The sequence below is a fragment of the Leguminivora glycinivorella genome, chromosome Z (assembly GCF_023078275.1).
Source record: "Leguminivora glycinivorella isolate SPB_JAAS2020 chromosome Z, LegGlyc_1.1, whole genome shotgun sequence".
Classification (NCBI taxonomy): Eukaryota; Metazoa; Arthropoda; class Insecta; order Lepidoptera; family Tortricidae; genus Leguminivora; species Leguminivora glycinivorella.
In genome coordinates this window covers 46,094,346-46,112,282 of record NC_062998.1, presented here as the reverse complement: position 1 = coordinate 46,112,282, position 17,937 = coordinate 46,094,346, and the positions used below count along the sequence as shown (strand labels likewise).

General features: G+C 37.6%; 2 protein-coding genes across 5 annotated transcripts in view; one reads left to right on the top strand and one right to left on the bottom strand.

Moving 5' to 3' along the window:
• The window catches only part of LOC125241109 (bestrophin-4-like), a 102,869-nt gene extending 85,945 nt beyond the window's left edge, over nucleotides 1-16,924 (top strand). For all 3 annotated transcript variants that reach the window (XM_048149432.1, XM_048149431.1, XM_048149434.1), the window contains 4 exons: nucleotides 23-178; nucleotides 10,758-10,832; nucleotides 11,602-11,866; nucleotides 14,885-16,924. In XM_048149432.1, coding sequence (XP_048005389.1) covers nucleotides 23-178; nucleotides 10,758-10,832; nucleotides 11,602-11,866; nucleotides 14,885-15,444 — 1,056 coding nt within the window. In that variant the 3' untranslated portion in view covers nucleotides 15,445-16,924. The remainder of the gene's footprint in view (nucleotides 1-22; nucleotides 179-10,757; nucleotides 10,833-11,601; nucleotides 11,867-14,884) is intronic.
• LOC125241110 lies at nucleotides 6,077-10,564 on the bottom strand. Of its 2 annotated transcripts, XM_048149436.1 has the most exons (3): nucleotides 10,309-10,564; nucleotides 7,673-7,765; nucleotides 6,077-7,527 (listed from the first exon to the last, which is right to left on the bottom strand). In XM_048149436.1, the coding sequence occupies exons 1-3, from the start codon at nucleotides 10,390-10,392 to the stop codon at nucleotides 7,453-7,455; spliced, it is 252 nt and encodes an 83-aa protein (XP_048005393.1). In that variant the 5' UTR covers nucleotides 10,393-10,564; the 3' UTR covers nucleotides 6,077-7,452. The 2 variants fall into 2 exon arrangements, with proteins under 2 accessions (XP_048005393.1, XP_048005392.1); XM_048149435.1 differs by having other exon boundaries at nucleotides 6,077-7,765.
• Nucleotides 16,925-17,937: the final 1,013 nt, after the last annotated feature.

The following is a 17,937-nucleotide window of genomic DNA, read 5'->3' as shown; positions in this document are numbered from 1 at the left end:
AACTCGGCACTTGTTTTTCCAGGCAGCGTACATGATTGTGGACGAAATGCACGAGGAGCACCCGGAGCTGCTGAAAGACCAATACTGGGAGGAGGTGGTGCCCAAGGACCTGCCCTACACGGTGGCGTCCGAACACTACCGCCGCCACGAGCCGCCCTGCTCCGCCGACCACTATAAGGTAACGCCATCTTAGATAGTATACTCTTTATTGGCACACCTCAGCAAAACATACAGTGGAGACAAATAAATGATTAAAAATAGAGGCAGACAACAGGCGGTCTTATCGCTAAAAAGAGCAATCTACACCAGACAACCTTTGGGTAACGGAATTTAAATAAAAAACATAATCGAAAAGAGTAGGTGTTACGAAATGAAAAGCCATAATTATTCTAATTTCCAACACACGAATTGAATTAACATACACATATAAGAGAATATAAATATATTTACATAAACATACTTAAATAGTAATACACAAGCCAGATATATAGTAACAAATCAAAAATATAATAGCTTACCAGGTACGCAATGCAGCACTTTCAATTTTTACTTCTAATTCTAAATTCTAACTGCGGTCTTGTAGGTCCGGGATGCACGCGGTCGAATGCTTATAGTGACCCTGAAGCACCAGATACCCGAGTTGGAATCGGCATTCGTTGGCGGTCTTACTTTAGTATTCCTACTTTAGATAGGCCGTCAACGTCCCTGGTTCACCCGGACCAGATTTTCCTCATTTTCCCAACGTATTAAGATCATTAGTAGGCCTATTAATATCATTAGTAAGATCACTTAAACTGGAAAGTCGCTGTAGGCTGTAAAAGATTGTTGTTGTTGTTTCAATCCCAGTTTGGCACCAATGTCAATGATGCATTAAATTAAGTACATTGAGATTAATGCCTGCATGTGTGTTGCAAACTGTAACCCGACTGCCTTACTTCGTAAGTATATGAGAAAATAAAAGTACGTGATACTTTTAGAACACCTGTCCTACATATGCCCTATCTGATAATAGATAATTTTTAAGAAAAAAATACCGCCGCTTTTGGGGTTCTGGTGAAAGGTACTTGCGAAGGTTTTGTGAATTGAATGTGCGAATGTTGCGAACTTTTAATGTAAATCTTTGATTATTTGATGGAAATACAAATGGATATAGGTCCTCAAAACTCAATATGCATAACAAACACAACGAAGAAAACAAATCTAACATGAGCTATGCGTCGTTGAGGAGTTCCGTTCTGATCATCATCAGCAGTTCCACTGCACCAAATGTCACTGTTATGAACGTAAATGCACGCTGTTCTTGTAAAAACACTAAAATCGCTATATGTAAGACTAAGATTTGAGGAGTTCCCTCGATTTCTCCAGGATCCCATCATCAGAACTGGGTTCTGATAAAAATGGGACCAACCCGTATGTATATACATTCAATCAATTTTTTTTAAATCGGTCCAGTAACGACGGAGATATCGAATAACAAACATAAAAAACAGACGAATTGAGAACCCCCTTCCTTGGCATATGGCGGAGGTTAAAAATGAAAACATTTTGAGAGACCCTTAGATGATATGTTGAATTTGATAGAGATTGGCTAATATTGGCTAATAAATGTAAACAAAATATGCCCCCAAAGCACTCCTTATGCCAGTTAAGGCATTTTTTACTCCATAATATTTAACATACCCGAGCGAATGTGAATGCAAGCGACCCTATCTCATTATCATTACCAAATACATATGTAAATTCGTATAGACATAAAGCCTAAGAAAAAAACGTACCTCGTACCTCGGAACAGTCAAGAAAAAAGTTGCCTGGATGGCGTTACACCTTTGCATGCTGAGTCGGGACCGTTTTCGTGGCAAATATGTATACATATGTATGTGCCTATCTTTTTGTGTTATGTGTTAATAATTTCTGTTGTCACTTGTCACGAATATATGATTTCTATTTTATTATATTCTTTGGTTGACTCCCGGCCAGATGGTATTAATATTAATATTTTACATTTTAACACAAATATCATGGTGAAAATATGGGCCAAATTGTCAAAACTGAGGTTTTTAAAGTTTCAAGCCTATGTCGAGAGATACTGGGGAGGCTATTGTTATGTCTTGTATGGGAACCCTGCATTTTATGATTAAGCACTGAGACTTGGCACAGTTGTTCCTTGGGTGGCCCTGAGTAGATAAAGACCGGGAGGCATCGAGAGCCCCCCTTAATTTAGGAGGTTGGAGGGGGGAAAGCTGGCGCCGCCGCGCTTCGGATAAATTCAGGACGATGAATTCATTTTTGGAACAAAAAAAATTACTTTAGAACAAAAATATAAAATAAAATGGGAAAATCCTAAACCGAGATTTTTTTATACATATTATTGCACATTTTATAAAAAACTGTAATAGATACAAGTGCGTAAAAGAGGAAGTTTGAAACGAGTGGCGATAAATTAAAACACGATCGAAGGGAGTGTTTTAAATCGACACGAGTTACGAATTTCCTCTACGCACGTGTATCGAACGACGTTTTTCAGTACAGATGGCCATCCGAAGTTTCGACCTGACATATAATGAACCACTTCTCGCACTAGTGCGTAAAAAAATCACCATCTGTACTGAAAAATAATTTAAATCGCCCGAAAGGGTGATCTGAAATATCTGAATGCACATTTCAATAAGTTTTGTCAATGATTTCAGGTATAATCACTATTTTTAACACACGAAAGCCGTAATCATTGTAGTTTATGGCTATTTTAGTGTTTAATTCACTTAAAATAAATAAAAATGTGATAACTTTTTTACAACATTATCCTATTTTGTACTTTCTACACACTATATATCTAGAAGCAATAAATATCACTGAAAAGCTACATTTGTGCAGTTTATAAAAATATATAGTTTTTTATAGAAATATATTACGAAACGCGAGATAAAAAATAATGAAAATGACGTGGCAGGGCGATCCTAATGTAAGGGTCAGCTTGTATTATTCGATGAGGTGAAGTAAAGGTACTCAAAGCTCTCAAAAAGCTGCGCTTATGCAGTGGATGTTGTGATATATACATAAAGGTTGAACACGCCAAAACTGAGGCATATAAATTCATTTGCTGCTTCGTTATAATAAAAGGCATAGAATTTTTTTTTATGCCAAATAAATCGTAAAAAAGTATAGTTTTTAAATATATCAGTTACTTTTGTGAAAGATTTATATATGTAGCGATATCGAACAGGCAACTGAAACAACGTGAACTTATTTTGCACGAAAACACAAAAAATCCAAAACTCAGCTACAGGGATGTGGGTAAGAGATTAAAATTTCCACAATCCACTGTTTGTTGCGTATTGAAAAGGTTTCGGGAACGGATAACTTTAGAACGAAAGCCAGGAATTGGTGGGTTGCAGGGTATAAAGGATAAAAAAAGAAGGAACGCATCTTAAGGATATTTGCTTCAAATTGTATGATGTTACCTCGTGACGTGGCTAAAAAGTAAAGATGTCCCAATCGTATGTTCAAAAGGTGAAACGTAGAGCAGGGCTAAGATGTTTTAAAGCACAAAACGGCACCAGATCGGAATATAAGACAGAAATCAGCAGCAGAAACTCGATTGAGAAACTATACGAAAATTTATTAACTTTATTTGACTCCGTTCTGATGGATGGTGAAACTTACATAAAATCCGATTTCTAAGAAATCCCTGGCCAAGAGTTTTATACTAGCAAAAGTAGCACAGAGGCTCCCAAAGACTGTCAAATAAAAAAAGATCTAAGTTTCCAAAAAAAAATACCTACTTTGGCAGGCAATTAGCCGTTGCGGGAAAAGAAGCAGCTCTTTTGTCACTACCGGAACAATAAAGGGCAGCATCTATCAAAAAGAGTGCTTACAAATGCGATTACCTCCGTTTATTAAGAAACACCACTCCTGGCCTTTATTTTGGCCAGACCTTGCCAGGTGTTACTACGCGAAACCTGTCATGAAGTGGTACAAAGCAAATGGTGTAGCCGTGGTACCGAAATATAGCTATCCACTAAATTGCCTAGAACTCCGGCCTATCGAGGAATATTGGAGTATAATGAAGGGGTTTCTTAAAAAGAGAGGCGGGGAGGTTAATTCCGCGGAGGAGCGGCGAAAACTGTGGACCTGGCGACAAAGAGGTATTCTGACGTGATGGTGCAAACTCTTATGAGTTGTGTTCGAAGAAAAGTACGATCGAGGGCTTATTCGTCGAGAAACCTTGACTAATTATGGTTTGCATTTAAAATACATTAAATTTGCTCATATTTAAATCAAACATCTTTTATTTATTTATTATATTTTTTTATAATAAACATTTAAGTGTGCCCCATTTTTGGCGTGTTCAACCTTTAGTTAAATTCAGACTATTTATGTTGTTTTATTTGAATAACTCAAAATAACTACACTTTTTGAGAGCCTTGAGTACTAACCCCGATACATATGTTTTCGTCTAGTCAGACGATTTTTTGAGGTTCTCTTTTGTACAAACGTAATGTCTTAGTTCAAAAATCATTAATGTTTAATGCTAATACTAATCTAAGTAGTTTGTTTTTTTATGGCAATATTGCGCAATAACTGAATATCATTGATACTGAAAGGGAGAATATGACGATTTTTATTTTATCTTTTATGGATGGGTAAAACCGATGTAAGGGGGCCCAAAGGAAGTAACTAAGTTCTGCTAGTAAACTAAAAAATCTTCAAGCCTATGCATGCAGAACTGCTATAGGAGAGGAGAACGTGATTAAGACGTTTTTTAAAGTTTTTATTTCACAGTATAAGTCACATGCAATTTTATTTTACAATCAAAATAAACTATATTATAGTACTTTTACAATTCTCACTACTGGGTCGTGATATACCTACATGTGTACACGTTATTAGAATAAGAATATTTCTGTGATAACTTGACGAACTTCACTGCATCGCGGGTAGTACCTTTACCTCACCTCATCGAATAATTCAAGCTGACCCGTACATCAAAATTTTCATTTTCATTATTTTTTATCTCTCGTTTCGTAATATATTTATATAACAAACTGTATATTTTTATAAACTGCATAAATGTGGCTTTTCATTTTGATATGTATTGCTTCTAGATATATATTGTGAAGAAAGAACAAAATAGGATAATGTTATAAAAAAGTTATCACATTTTTATTTTTGTGATTTTTTTCAATTTTAAGTACATTTAACACTAAAATACCCATAAACTACAATGATTACGGTTTTCGTGTGTTAAAAATAGTGATTATACGTAAAATCATTGACAAAACTTATTGAAATGTGCATTCAGATATTTCAGATCACCCTTTCGGGCGATTTAAATTATTTTTTATCACTCGTCCTTTAATATATTTATTTAACAAATTATACATCTTCTAAAACCAGATAAATGTATTAACTCATAAATAATGTTTTTTATTTTAAAATTACTATTACAGTTTTTTTAAATGTGCAATAATATGTATAAAAATAATCTCGTTAAAAGATTTTCCCTTTTATTTTGTATTTTTATTCTAAAGTACATTTTTTTTTGTACCAAAAATGAATTCCTCGTCCTTAATTTATCCGAAAATGATATATCCCATGCCCTATTTTGTATAGTTTTAGAGAAATATTCAAAGGAAGCGCGCCGGCGCCAGTTTCCCCCCTCCCTCCTCCCTCCAAAATTAAGGGGGGCTCTCGATGCCTCCCGGTCTTTATCTACTCAGGGCCACCCAAGGAACAACTGTGCCAAGTCTCAGTTCTTAATCATAAAATGCAGGGTGTCGTGCAATAGCCTCCCCAGCTAAGATGGCTATCTATACACTGTGACTACACATTTTACTTTGACAGTAACTCTCTATATAACCTATCCTGTTTGTCATTACGTAACATATCTCTGTCAAGTTGTCAAACATTATAATCAGGACTATGGAGATTAGAAGTAGAACTTCCTATTAATGAGCCTAACGATCTATCGAATATAACGGAAAATAAAAGAAACAAGGTGTATATTTTTTTTATTACATTATAATTTTCTTTAAACGCTAAATTATACGAATATTAGTTGAATGTTATTAGTCAAGACCGAGACTAGATCTTCCTATGCGAGGTTATAGGCATTGACAATGGTGCTTAGTTTATTGTTCTGTTCAAATTCACTCTCGAACTATAGCTACAGCTAACCCTCGTGTGTTTTGAAATACTTATCAAACGAGAATTCACTCAGAGTTGAAGCATATATTTCCTGTATTTTTTTGCACTCTCGTTATTTTACTAATTTGTCAGCGGGTACGAGTTGTACATCAATCGCTACTACAATTAAACCAGTCAACAAAAAACCTCTTAATTAGAACAAAAAAACTCAGCTAATCCTTAAGCTATTTTAATTAACAACATAGTTTCTTAGTGATACTTAACATAACTAATATAAACCTTTAAGTAATACTTAAACTTATGATATATATTGCTTTACCGGACTCACATTAACAGTCATTTATTTTGTTATTTTAGCCTTCTATGGACATATTGATACCTATTATGAAGTTAACTAAAGAATATTACAAAGAACAAAACGAAAGACGTACAACTGCAACTATAAATAATACACCATTAAAAAAGATACGATAAGATAGATGAAAGAAATAACAACGGTAGGTACTTATTAAAAAAAAACTAGCAAAATTCTAGTAGATCAGCACATAAAACCTCGATGCTAAAGGGACAGCCGTTTGACCGGGCTTGTCTCGTATCGACATGAAGTGCACTATCTGTGAGACAAATTTAAGAAATCCTTGTTAATATTCGCACCAGTCCTCTGCATTAAGTGTAAGGGAAAACGACACGTATGCAGTCTCTTTAACGACATTACGAGATACGTAATTTAATGATAACGTTCGATAATACATTATGCAGCATGCATCTGCAACATGATGCACGTTATATCGTCCAAATAAAAATGAGGATATTTATCGAACTAGGAGTATTATATTTAAGATGATTTTTGAATACTGTTTCCTCATACCAGTATCAAGTTCCACCGCAGCACTATAGATTGAATTCGCGGAGCCAGTGTAGTGCCGGATGGGCCGTTGTCAGTCTTTAGTACCGGCTCGACAGTTGCTCCGTTCTCTGGACTCCAAATAATATCTAGTTTTGGTTTTGACACTACGGATTGTGCTTCGAGCTCATTCGGAACGGAACTGTGGAGTCTAAAGTATTTCCTCACCTGGTGTTTCAAGTTTCTTCTCGATGACGCCTGGTCACTCTTATCGCTTATTGCATTATTAGGTGGCTTATGCCCTCCTTGTGACTTAGAGCGTAGAATTGTATTTTTTATTATTTCTACTTCACTGCCATTGGTAAGAGTCTTTAAAGGTAGATATGTATTTATAAACTCGTTCTTTTTCTCCATGTTGTTCGTCGACATGTTCTCTGCGATAGTCAAGTTTTTGGTCACTAATTTCAACCCGGCCTTGGCAGCACTAAATATTTCATTGAATGTGACGACAGTGTTATTGTTTGTTTCCGGTCCAGCAACTGAAAATATATCATTCTCCAAAATTGAATCTCTTAATTTGTATCGAGGCCTCTTGGATTTTTTGATTATTTTTACAAGTGATCTTTCTTTTACTTTATTCAAAAGTCTATCTCCAAGAACATCTAACGCCTTCACATTACTTACATCGAAGATTTTGTCTTTTTCATTAGACGCATTCATCATGCCGTTGATAGAGCTAGAGTTAGTCTCTGGGCTGACGTCATGCTGCTGCACATGCTGTAAACAAAATACTGCATTACATAGAGAATTGCTTTAATACAGTCTAGACTAGAGGGTGCAGGCTATGCAGGAGCATGCCCGTCTGTCACTGTATGTGTATGGTGGGCTGCAAGATACAGGCCTAGCCTAGTTTGCAGTCCACCGAATATTGCCTGCATGTAAAATTTTGTGCTTCTATTTAATTAATAAATTTACTTTACTTTACTTTATATGTACCTTTGTACTTAAAAGCAGGTTTATTTTACGGCCCGCCTTCGATAGCTTATTTCAGACCTATCTAAGGCTACATGATGTAACGTCACAATCATTCGCACCTACACATGGTCGCCGCTAGCCACTGTCACCTTAGACCAGTGTCGTGGATATGTATACCTATTATAAGCTAATAAAAGGGTATTCTTTCTTAGTACTTGTGTTCTTTTTATTTTAGGGCTTCGTACCTCAAAATAGTCATATTTTGATCAAAATCATTATAGGATCACTCTTGCGTCTCGTCTGTCTGTCCGTCTGTTACAGCCAATTTGCTCTGAAACTACTGAACCGATTAACTTGGTACACATATTGTAACCTGTGGCCCAAAGACGGACATGTAACTCAAATAACCATAGGGGGCCACATTTTGTGGGTAAACAAAGATGAAAACAAAGGGAAAACAAACAAAGATTTTTTAACTATATTGTGTTACATACCAAGTGAAAGAACGTATGTTATATCTATGGCTGAAAAAACAAGTGTTTTACTCTATTAATGAGTTTCTACAAGCTTAATAATAGTAATAATGTTAGTATAGTTATAGTTTTAAGTACCTACTCAACCTATGTCTTGTCCACTTATACATGCAATGTATTTTAGATTAAGACCACATGCTGCATGCCTAACCAGCAAAATATGTCACTGTACAGGAACCTTACCATTGTCACCTTGTTGTACCATATTTTTTGCACATAAAGAATTTATTATTTAAGCATCTCAGAAATATTTTTAATGAATTATCTAGTTTAGAAATAATTTAAGAAAACAGGCAAAAAAATGTCCATTGCCCCCTTTATCTCCGAAACTACTAAGCCTAAAATTATCAAAAAATAGACGATATGGCCATTTACCTGTAGATGACAGGAAAGCCTATTAGAAATTTAAAGTCAAGCACAAGACGGATTTAAGAGAAATAACTGAAGGGACGAATTTCACTAACTGCCGCTGCAAAGTGGTTACCAAATCTAGGGTTGTAAAAAAACGGTTTTTTTTCTGGAGTATGTTTTTTTTTAAAGTACGAAATCTCAAAATTTGCAAAGTAGTTAATACTTTTATACGGTTTTTTAGACTTAATGTTAACTATTAAACGAATTTAATCAAATAACTTTAATTTCTGGTCTTATAAAAGTAACATTTACGAAATCTGTAGTTTGTAGTTATCACTATTTACTGTTGGCAACACCACCGCCTCTCCACGCTACACGCCGCATCGGGGATTCCCCAATAAACGTTTGTATACTGAATTAAAATGTACGTTATTGTTATTGAAACACGTTACAACTCACGAAAAACCGTTATTGTCGTATTATTTGTTCATCTGAAAAAAAAACCATATTTAGAAAAAAAACCAAGGTGCTCGGTTTTTTTTCATGTTTTTTTTCATAATTCTGAAAAATAACATTTGGTTTTTTTTCTATTTACAACCCTAACCAAATCTCTTGAAATTGTGTGAGCACGTTTGGAAATTACATATAAATTCACTTATTTCTTTTTTTGTTCAAATTCATACTAATATTATAAATGAGAAAGTGTGTGTATGTCTGTTTGTTCGTCCGTCTTTCGCGCCAAAACGGAGCGACGAATTGACACGATTTTTTAAGTGGAGATAGTTGAAGGGATGGAGAGTGACATAGGCTACTTTTTGTCTCTTTCTAACGCGGGCAAAAGCTAGTTAAAGTCGCCATCAATAGAAATTGCGAACAATGTAAACAAACTGAATGGTTGAAATATCCATATTGCACCACTCTTTTATTGTTTTAATGGTCTAGACTAGAATCATGGTTACACATTTTTAAGCCAGTATTTGATTAGTCAGAATGGAAATTATAGGCATTTTGAATACAAGGTTTGTTTACATTGTTCGCAAATTCTGTTGTCGGCGACTTTATCTATAATTTGCACAAAGGCCTTCAGCGCTTTCAGAAGTGTAAGACGCTTAAGACCATTTTGTGGGTTAACAGTGATGTCTGAATGAAGAAAGTATATTTTATCCCTTGGGACGCCAGACCGATTGGCACTTGGCAAAAAAACCGGTTTTTTGCCAAGGAATGATCTTGTGCCTAAATTTTAGTAAAATACAAAACCCTAAAAAGATAAAATTTCTAAAAGAAGATAGGTACTATAAAATTATGATCACATTATACGAAACAGGGAACTGTATCCACTAACCAAATTGAAAAAATACGAAGCCTACAAATTAAATCCTGACTATAAGGGTTGTTAGTTCATCGAGCCTTGAGGTAATAAAAACTACAGTTAAGAATAATAGAAAAACGCACTATGCTTACCCTCACTCTAATTTTTTTTACTGGTTTTGTTAATCCACTAGCGAAGAATATGAAACCCACAAATAGCACGGCTGGACCACGCATAGTCGACGCTTGCAATACTGAGGGACGTGCTTGCGGTGCCGCGACTCGAGACTAATGAATGCTTTCAACTGCACTCTTAATTCATATAGTCTGATTTATTTACAAATAAATAATAGTTTCCACGCGGCGTCATGCAACAATAGACGGTCCTTTTGTTTGGACGCCTCTATGTTATTAAAATAATATGATGTCCACCTTTTGTTTCGTTCATTTGAACTACTTATTGTTGTATGCATAAACAAAAAAAAATCACACTGTTAGGTTCCCACATTAGATTACAAATCGTTTAGAGTTTAGTTTTTTTCTGGCAACGTAAGTATCAGCCCGTTAGTTATTTAGTGATATTAATGATATACGTTTTTCAGGTGAAGGCTGAAGACGCCGTGTATGCCAACGTGCAGACCCCAAGAAAAAGCCACGATGAGACATATGCTGATTACGTAAGTACAGTTTATGTACATATGTTGCAATTTCTATTACTTACTTACTTACTTTCATCATCACTTACCATCAGGTGTGATCGTGGTCAAACGTCTACCACCTATTCATACAAAAAAAAACCGGCCAAGAGCGTGTCGGGCCACGCTCAGTGTAGGGTTCCGTAGTTTTTCGTATTTTTCTCAAAAGCTACTGAACCTATCAAGTTCAAAACAATTTTCCTAGAAAGTCTTTACAAAGTTCTACTTTGGTGAATTTTTTCATATTTTTTAAACATATGGTTCAAAAGTTAGAGGGGGGGGGACGCACTTTTTTTTCCTTTAAGAGCGATTATTTCCGAAACTATTAATATTATCAAAAAATGATTTTAGTAAACCCTTATTCATTTTTAAATACCTATCCAACAATATATCACACGTTGGGGTTGGAATGAAAAAAAATATCAGCCCCCACTTTGCATGTAGGGGGGTACCCTAATAAAACATTTTTTCCCATTTTTTATTTTTGCACTTTGTTGGCGTGATTGATATACATATTGGTACCAAATTTCAGCTTTCTAGTGCTTACGGTTACTGAGATTATCCGCGGACGGACGGACGGACGGACAGACAGACATGGCGAAACTATAAGGGTTCCTAGTTGACTACGGAACCCTAAAAAACATATTTGCAACAGTCTTACAAAATAGAATCCTTGTAGTTTAGGCGCACACTAATCTTCCGTGATGGTCAGAGTAGAAATCCCTACAAAGGAATGTGTGACCGTTTACAGGAGAGCGTGGACACGCCGTTGGTGGAGCGGCGGAAGAACTGGTTCCAGCGTCAGATCTCCCGCATGGGATCGGTGCGGTCGGCGTCGACGGCGTACTCGTCAGGCGGGCTGTTCGGCCGCAACCGGCACAACTCGGTGGTGTACTCCAGCCCCGAGGCCGGCCAGCCCGCGCCCGCGCCCGCGCCGCCGCACAAGATGTCGCTCTACGAGCGCCTCGTCGGCAGGAAAAGCGGCCGCGGACACCATCGACAGAACTCCAGACATGGTAACTTGTTATCTCCCTCCCTCCGTATAAGTACTTTTGACGACCGGTCTGGCCTAGCGTGTAGTGACCCTGCCTGCTAAGCCGCGGTCCCGGGTTCGAATCCTGGTAAGGGCATTTATTTGTGTGATGAGCACAGATATTTGTTCCTGAGTCATGGATGTTTTCTATGTATATTTTTTTTATTTTTTTTATTAGCCTACTGTAGTGTCCCACTGCTGGGCAAAGGCCTCCCCTCGCTTCTATGTATATAAGTTTGTATATTATATGTATCGTTGTCTGAATACCCACAACACAAGCCTTCTTGAGCTTACCGTGGGACTCGGTCAATCTGTGTAAGAACGTCCTATAATATTTATTTATTTATTATTTATTTATTAAGTACTATCTTTATGATGACCTGATCCTGGGCAAACTAAATACATAGGTTTGTAACTTACCGCCACCATCAAAATTCGTAACATTGTCTACTAGTCAAATAAAATCATCTTTATTGCTGTTATATTACATGCAGTATGAATACAAACCCTGTTAGGCCGTAGCAATAACTTATGTAAATATTATAGGACATTGTTATACATAGGTTGACTGACTCCCACGGTAAGCTCAAGAAGACGTGTTGTGGGAACTCAGACAACGATACATACATATAAATATAATACACAAATACTAATATGTATGCATAGAAAACACCCATGACTCAAGAACAAAATAAATATGTATTTCATTTTACCAATATTATATGTCGCAGGGAAATGGCCAAAACAGAGATTTGATCAAATCTCTAAGGGATATGATCAAATCACGCAGGATGTCAAAATGGCGAATCCATTTTATCATTTCTCTAGAAAATTTCAGTCATTTGACTAAATCCCTGACTCTGTTTACTGAAATCACAAAATCGGCCAACAGACACGCCACGTTTTGTCATTTTACTAGATTTGTTTAGGGATTTGATAAAATCCCTGAACCACGACAGTAAGTTGACGAAACGAGCTTATAAAAGTCAACTAGTTTTATCATTTCGCTAAACAAGTTCAGTGAAAAGTCAAAATGTTTTAATAAAAAAGAAAATAATGAAAAATGAAACATTTTTAGCTTTGTTTCTTCACTTATTCTAATTTTTTTCGTATTTATAGAAAAAAAAACTCTTTAAACGGATTCATTTACTTAAAATGTCTTCATGGATCAGATAACAGGGTAAAATGAGTGCTGTAAAGAAATCGCCCACTAATTTGTGCAGTCAGTCAATGCGGGGCAGCTTGTGGCGAGCTGTTGGGGAACAGCGACCTCACGTACCCACGTCCTCCTGGGGAGTTCTGTTAGATTTAGATTCCATTAACTCTAAAATAGTCCTTACTGGCGGGTGCTGCCTCTGCGTTCGTCTCATGACACGGACAAGGGCAGCATCTGCTCGTTGTACACCTTACATTTCATTAAAGTGCCAAAAGGGCCTCTACGTGTTGGCTTCAGTTCCGCGCACGCCTCCCAAAGGTCCAGAATACCCTATGGTTTCCATGATGGGATAGACATGTATTATATTCTTTGATAGACATACAAATAATTATGTTTCATTTTTATATTAAAGGAAAAAATGGAAAAATTTACGCCTCCGGCGGGACTTGAACCCGCACCATTTTTGCAATCCGTGCAATGCTCTTACCAATTGAGCTACGGAAGCCACGCCGGACTTCGCAAATCTTTCCATGCCTTTCCTTTTGTACACACGTCTTGGGGTGACGTCTAGCGCCATCTACCGACAGACTATTACATCTTGTAACGGCACTGGAGTCTCAAGTTATATTGAGAATTCACCAGTAACAATGTGCTAACCCATACTAAATTAATTTTTATTAACCTAGACGCCACCCCAAGACGTGTGTACAAAAGGAAAGGCATGGAAAGATTTGCGAAGTCCGGCGTGGCTTCCGTAGCTCAATTGGTAAGAGCATTGCACGGATTGCAAAAATGGTGCGGGTTCAAGTCCCGCCGGAGGCGTAAAAAATTTTTCCATTTTTTCCTTTAATATAAAAATGTTTAGAATCGTTAGCAGACGTTTCTGCTTAATAAAAATTAATTTAGTATGGGTTAGCACATTGTTACTGGTGAATTCTCAATATAACTTGAGACTCCAGTGCCGTTACAAGATGTAATAGTCTGTCGGTAGATGGCGCTAGACGTCACCCCAAGACGTGTGTACAAAAGGAAAGGCATGGAAAGATTTGCGAAGTCCGGCGTGGCTTCCGTAGCTCAATTGGTAAGAGCATTGCACGGATTGCAAAAATGGTGCGGGTTCAAGTCCCGCCGGAGGCGTAAATTTTTCCATTTTTTCCTTTAATATAAAAATGTTTAGAATCGTTAGCAGACGTTTCTGCTTAATAAAAATTAATTTAATTATGTTTCAGTTTACAACCACCTAGTATTTGATTAAAATAGCTGGTTTTAAAAAGAAGTTTAATACCTATTTTGACATTTTATTTTACTATTTCACTAATCTAGTTAGAGATTTAATCAAATCAAGTGACAAAGGCAAGAATTTAACAAATCAAATTGGATATATTAGATTCTTGCCTTCGTCAATTCACGAAACCAGTTCAGAGATTTCATCAAATCACCATATACCAGTTGAGACTTTATCATTTCCCTGAATTTGTTTAGCGAAATGTTAAAACTAGTCGAATTTTTGAGTACGTTTCGTCAACTTACTGTCGTGGTTCAGGGATTTTATCAAATCCCTAAACAAATCTAGTGAAATGACAAAACGTGGCGTGTCTATTGGCCGATTTTGTGATTTCACTAAACAGAGTCAGGGATTTAGTCAAATGACTGAAATTTTCTAGAGAAATGATGAAATGGATTCGTCATTTTGACATCCTGCGTGATTTGATCATATCCCTTAGAGATTTGATCAAATCTCTGTTTTGGCCATTTCCCTGCGACATATTTAATAATCAGCTACCAATTTTATTTACTAACAACCATCGAGCGCCACATTATTTAGGTATTCAATGAATGTTTTAGGTGGACAGAAAAGCAACGGCACAGCAGTGCCCATCACGCTCCGCAACCGGCCGCGGATCCCCACTCCAGACGTGACGAAGGAGATCATCGACCGCGAGAATCGGCTCGCGATGGGCATGCAGAACATGGGCGTCATCATGGCTCACCAGGGCTATCAGAACGAGGTGCCGGTCCTCGGCGCTTTAGTGCTGTCTCCTATACAAGAGCTGGACAGCGGCTCGGTGAACAACACGCTACACGCGGGCCAGCCGGGCACTACAGCTTTAGCACAGGCAGTTTTATCTCCGTCGGGGCTAACGCCGATGTTGACCGCGGGGCCGGTCGCCCTGTCTCCTATGGGAGTGACACAGCTATCACTAGTGGGTTCGACCCCGTCGACGCCTAGAACGGAGCGGATAACGGGGTCGGCGGGCTCCGGCGCGACGCCGCCGCCGCCGCGCGCCACGGTCACGGAGCTGCCGGGCTCGGACCGCGACAGCGAGCACAGCGCCTCCAGCACCGGCACGCCGCCCGAGTTCACCAGGAAATCTAACTCCAAACGAGGAGAAGTCTACGTTTAACCAAGTGCATGACATAACACTTAAATCAGGTTTATCGGTTCTACCTGGGGTGGTAACATACGATTTTGGTCTATCGGTTTTTTACTACACTAGATAAATCTCGACTCGTGCACACGACGCCCGCATTTACAAGAACGTCGTGCCTTGTGTCATACATAAAACTCAGAATTTCAACGTCAATTCAGGTACCAGGTATTACTGAGACTAGATTTCTGAAACCGGGGAAGATACAACAGGCACAACAGAACAGACCATGCATAAATCAACCGACGTCGTAAAAGTAGTGCAAAAGTACATCCAGGTGGATTCAAAGGTTATTCATTGGTGCCAAAAATTTGGTGGCCATTTTTACTTCAGGCCATTGTAAATAAAATAAACACGTCTGGAACGTGTTATTTTTATTCCCTTTTAAGATATTAAATACTATAAATAGACTACTGCTTAGATAAAAAACTGACCAAACAGGCTGAATCTCTAAAGTGAATGATGTTTTTGCTGTTGCCTCATTCATACATTCGAAGTAACGATGAGAGACTAGGACCTAGGTGTGCTTGTCGTGTGTGTGTGTGTGTGTGTGAGTGAGTGATGTTAAAAAAATACAGGTCATACACATGAGAGGTTTGAGCCAAATTATATATTTCAATGTGAACCTGTTTCAAGGGCGCTATAGATTCTTTTAAATATTATTATTTCTCTAAGAGTTGATGTTTTGACCTTTAGCGAAAGGACTTACTGGGTAAAAATTATTTTAAACTGTGTATCATCATCATTTTTAGTTAGCTGCATACGCAACGTGATTCTCAGGGGAGGAATAGGGTTACGTTTTTTGAATATTTTTAGACGGCGGATAAGACATGTATAATACAGGTACTTATTAAATGATTCGAAACACGTTGCGTATGCACCCACCTTAGGAATACACGCATTACATTGCTGTGTGGAAATAACTATTTAATAAGTTGTACGTAATTGATGACGATTAAGAATGTTACTTTATACATACATGTTAAACAAAACAATCTAGCGTTTAACATGGAACTTTCCTTAAGAGGGCTTTCATGTGAAAAATAGTGAAATCGCAACTGAGCGCTTAATAATCATAGCTGGGGACCGTTAATCAAATAGTTAACTTCGATAATCGCTACTCCGTTACTATAAAAGTTAACTTCGTTAATCGTTAAAGCGATACATTTCAACAAAAACGGAAGTTAAAGTTAATCGATAATCCGTTAATCGTGATAAAAAAATAATTTTACTATAGCGAGTTGCATCAGTTATCAACTATTTAGTGTTTGCGTAAATTTATATGTTATTGTAAAAGCGAAATGTTAAATATTGTCCTCTTTGGACTTATACCGACGACCGGTCTGGCGCAGTCGGTAGTGACCCTGCCTGCTACGCCGCGGTCCCGGGTTCGAATCCCGGTAAGGGCATTTATTTGTGTGATGAGCTCAGATATTTGTTCCTGAGTCATGGATGTTTTCTACGTATATAAGTATTTATATATTGTATATATCGTTGTCTGAGTACCCACAACACAAGCCTTGAGCTTACCGTGGGCCTCGTCAATCTGTGTAAGAATGTCCTATAATATTTATTTATTTATTTATATTTATACCGACGTTGGTGTAAATCCTAGGTTTTACTTTGGTGACCTGTAGATATTGGGTCATTCATGCGGTCGTAGTCATGGTGCGTCGGTTCCTCGGACTGAGACACCTCTAATCGAAGTTGTGATCCACGGTAACTTGTAGGTAGCGCGGCCTGCCGAACTTTGGCTTGATGCGTCGGTTGCGCGATTTGTGTGTCATGCCTGATGAATTGATGATTTGCATTCTATTTTCCCGTTAGTGATGGGTGCAGTAGGACTAATAAACTTTAGCAGGTCTCGAACAAGTGATCCAAAGGCACCAACTGGTCTGTAGACTGTACGGGAAAATCCTAGGTTTCGCCGTACTCCGGGCTTTACAGTAGCGGGCAGAGCAAGTTTTACTCGACGCGTGCGGAATTGGATTTACGATTAACGGACTCGAAGAAATTAACGGAAGTTAACGGATCCGTTAACATTTTTTAAAGTTAACTTAAAAGTTAATCCGTTAACCAAAATGTTAACTTCGTTAATTAACGGATTAACGAGTTAATACCCAGCTATGTTAATCATACCGTGTGTGGTATCAAATTAAAGGGTTCTGCGAGTAGTTACAAATATATAACATACTAGCTTTTGCCCGCGACTTCGCTCTCGTTAGAAAGAGACAAAAAGTAGCCTATGTTACTCTCCATCTCTTCAACTGTCTCCACTTAAAAAATCACGACAATTCGTCGCTCCGTTTTGCCGTGAAGGACGGACAAACAAACAGACACACACACTTTCCCATTTATAATATTAGTATGGATTATAGTACTTTTTTTACTTGGTCTAACAAAATATGAGAAAATGTCAAGAAGTGGTAATAATTGTGACGGTGAAGGCTCGTTTACAAAAAATTACCA

Excerpts from the sequence above, each read along its gene's own strand:
- LOC125241110 (XM_048149435.1), bottom strand. The coding sequence starts at position 10,392 with ATGCGTGGTCCAGCCGTGCTATTTGTGGGTTTCATATTCTTCGCTAGT. Across the intron at positions 7,766-10,308 it reads TAAAAAAAATTAGAGTGAGG|CATGTGCAGCAGCATGACGT; the intron begins GTAAGCATAGTG and ends TTTTGTTTACAG.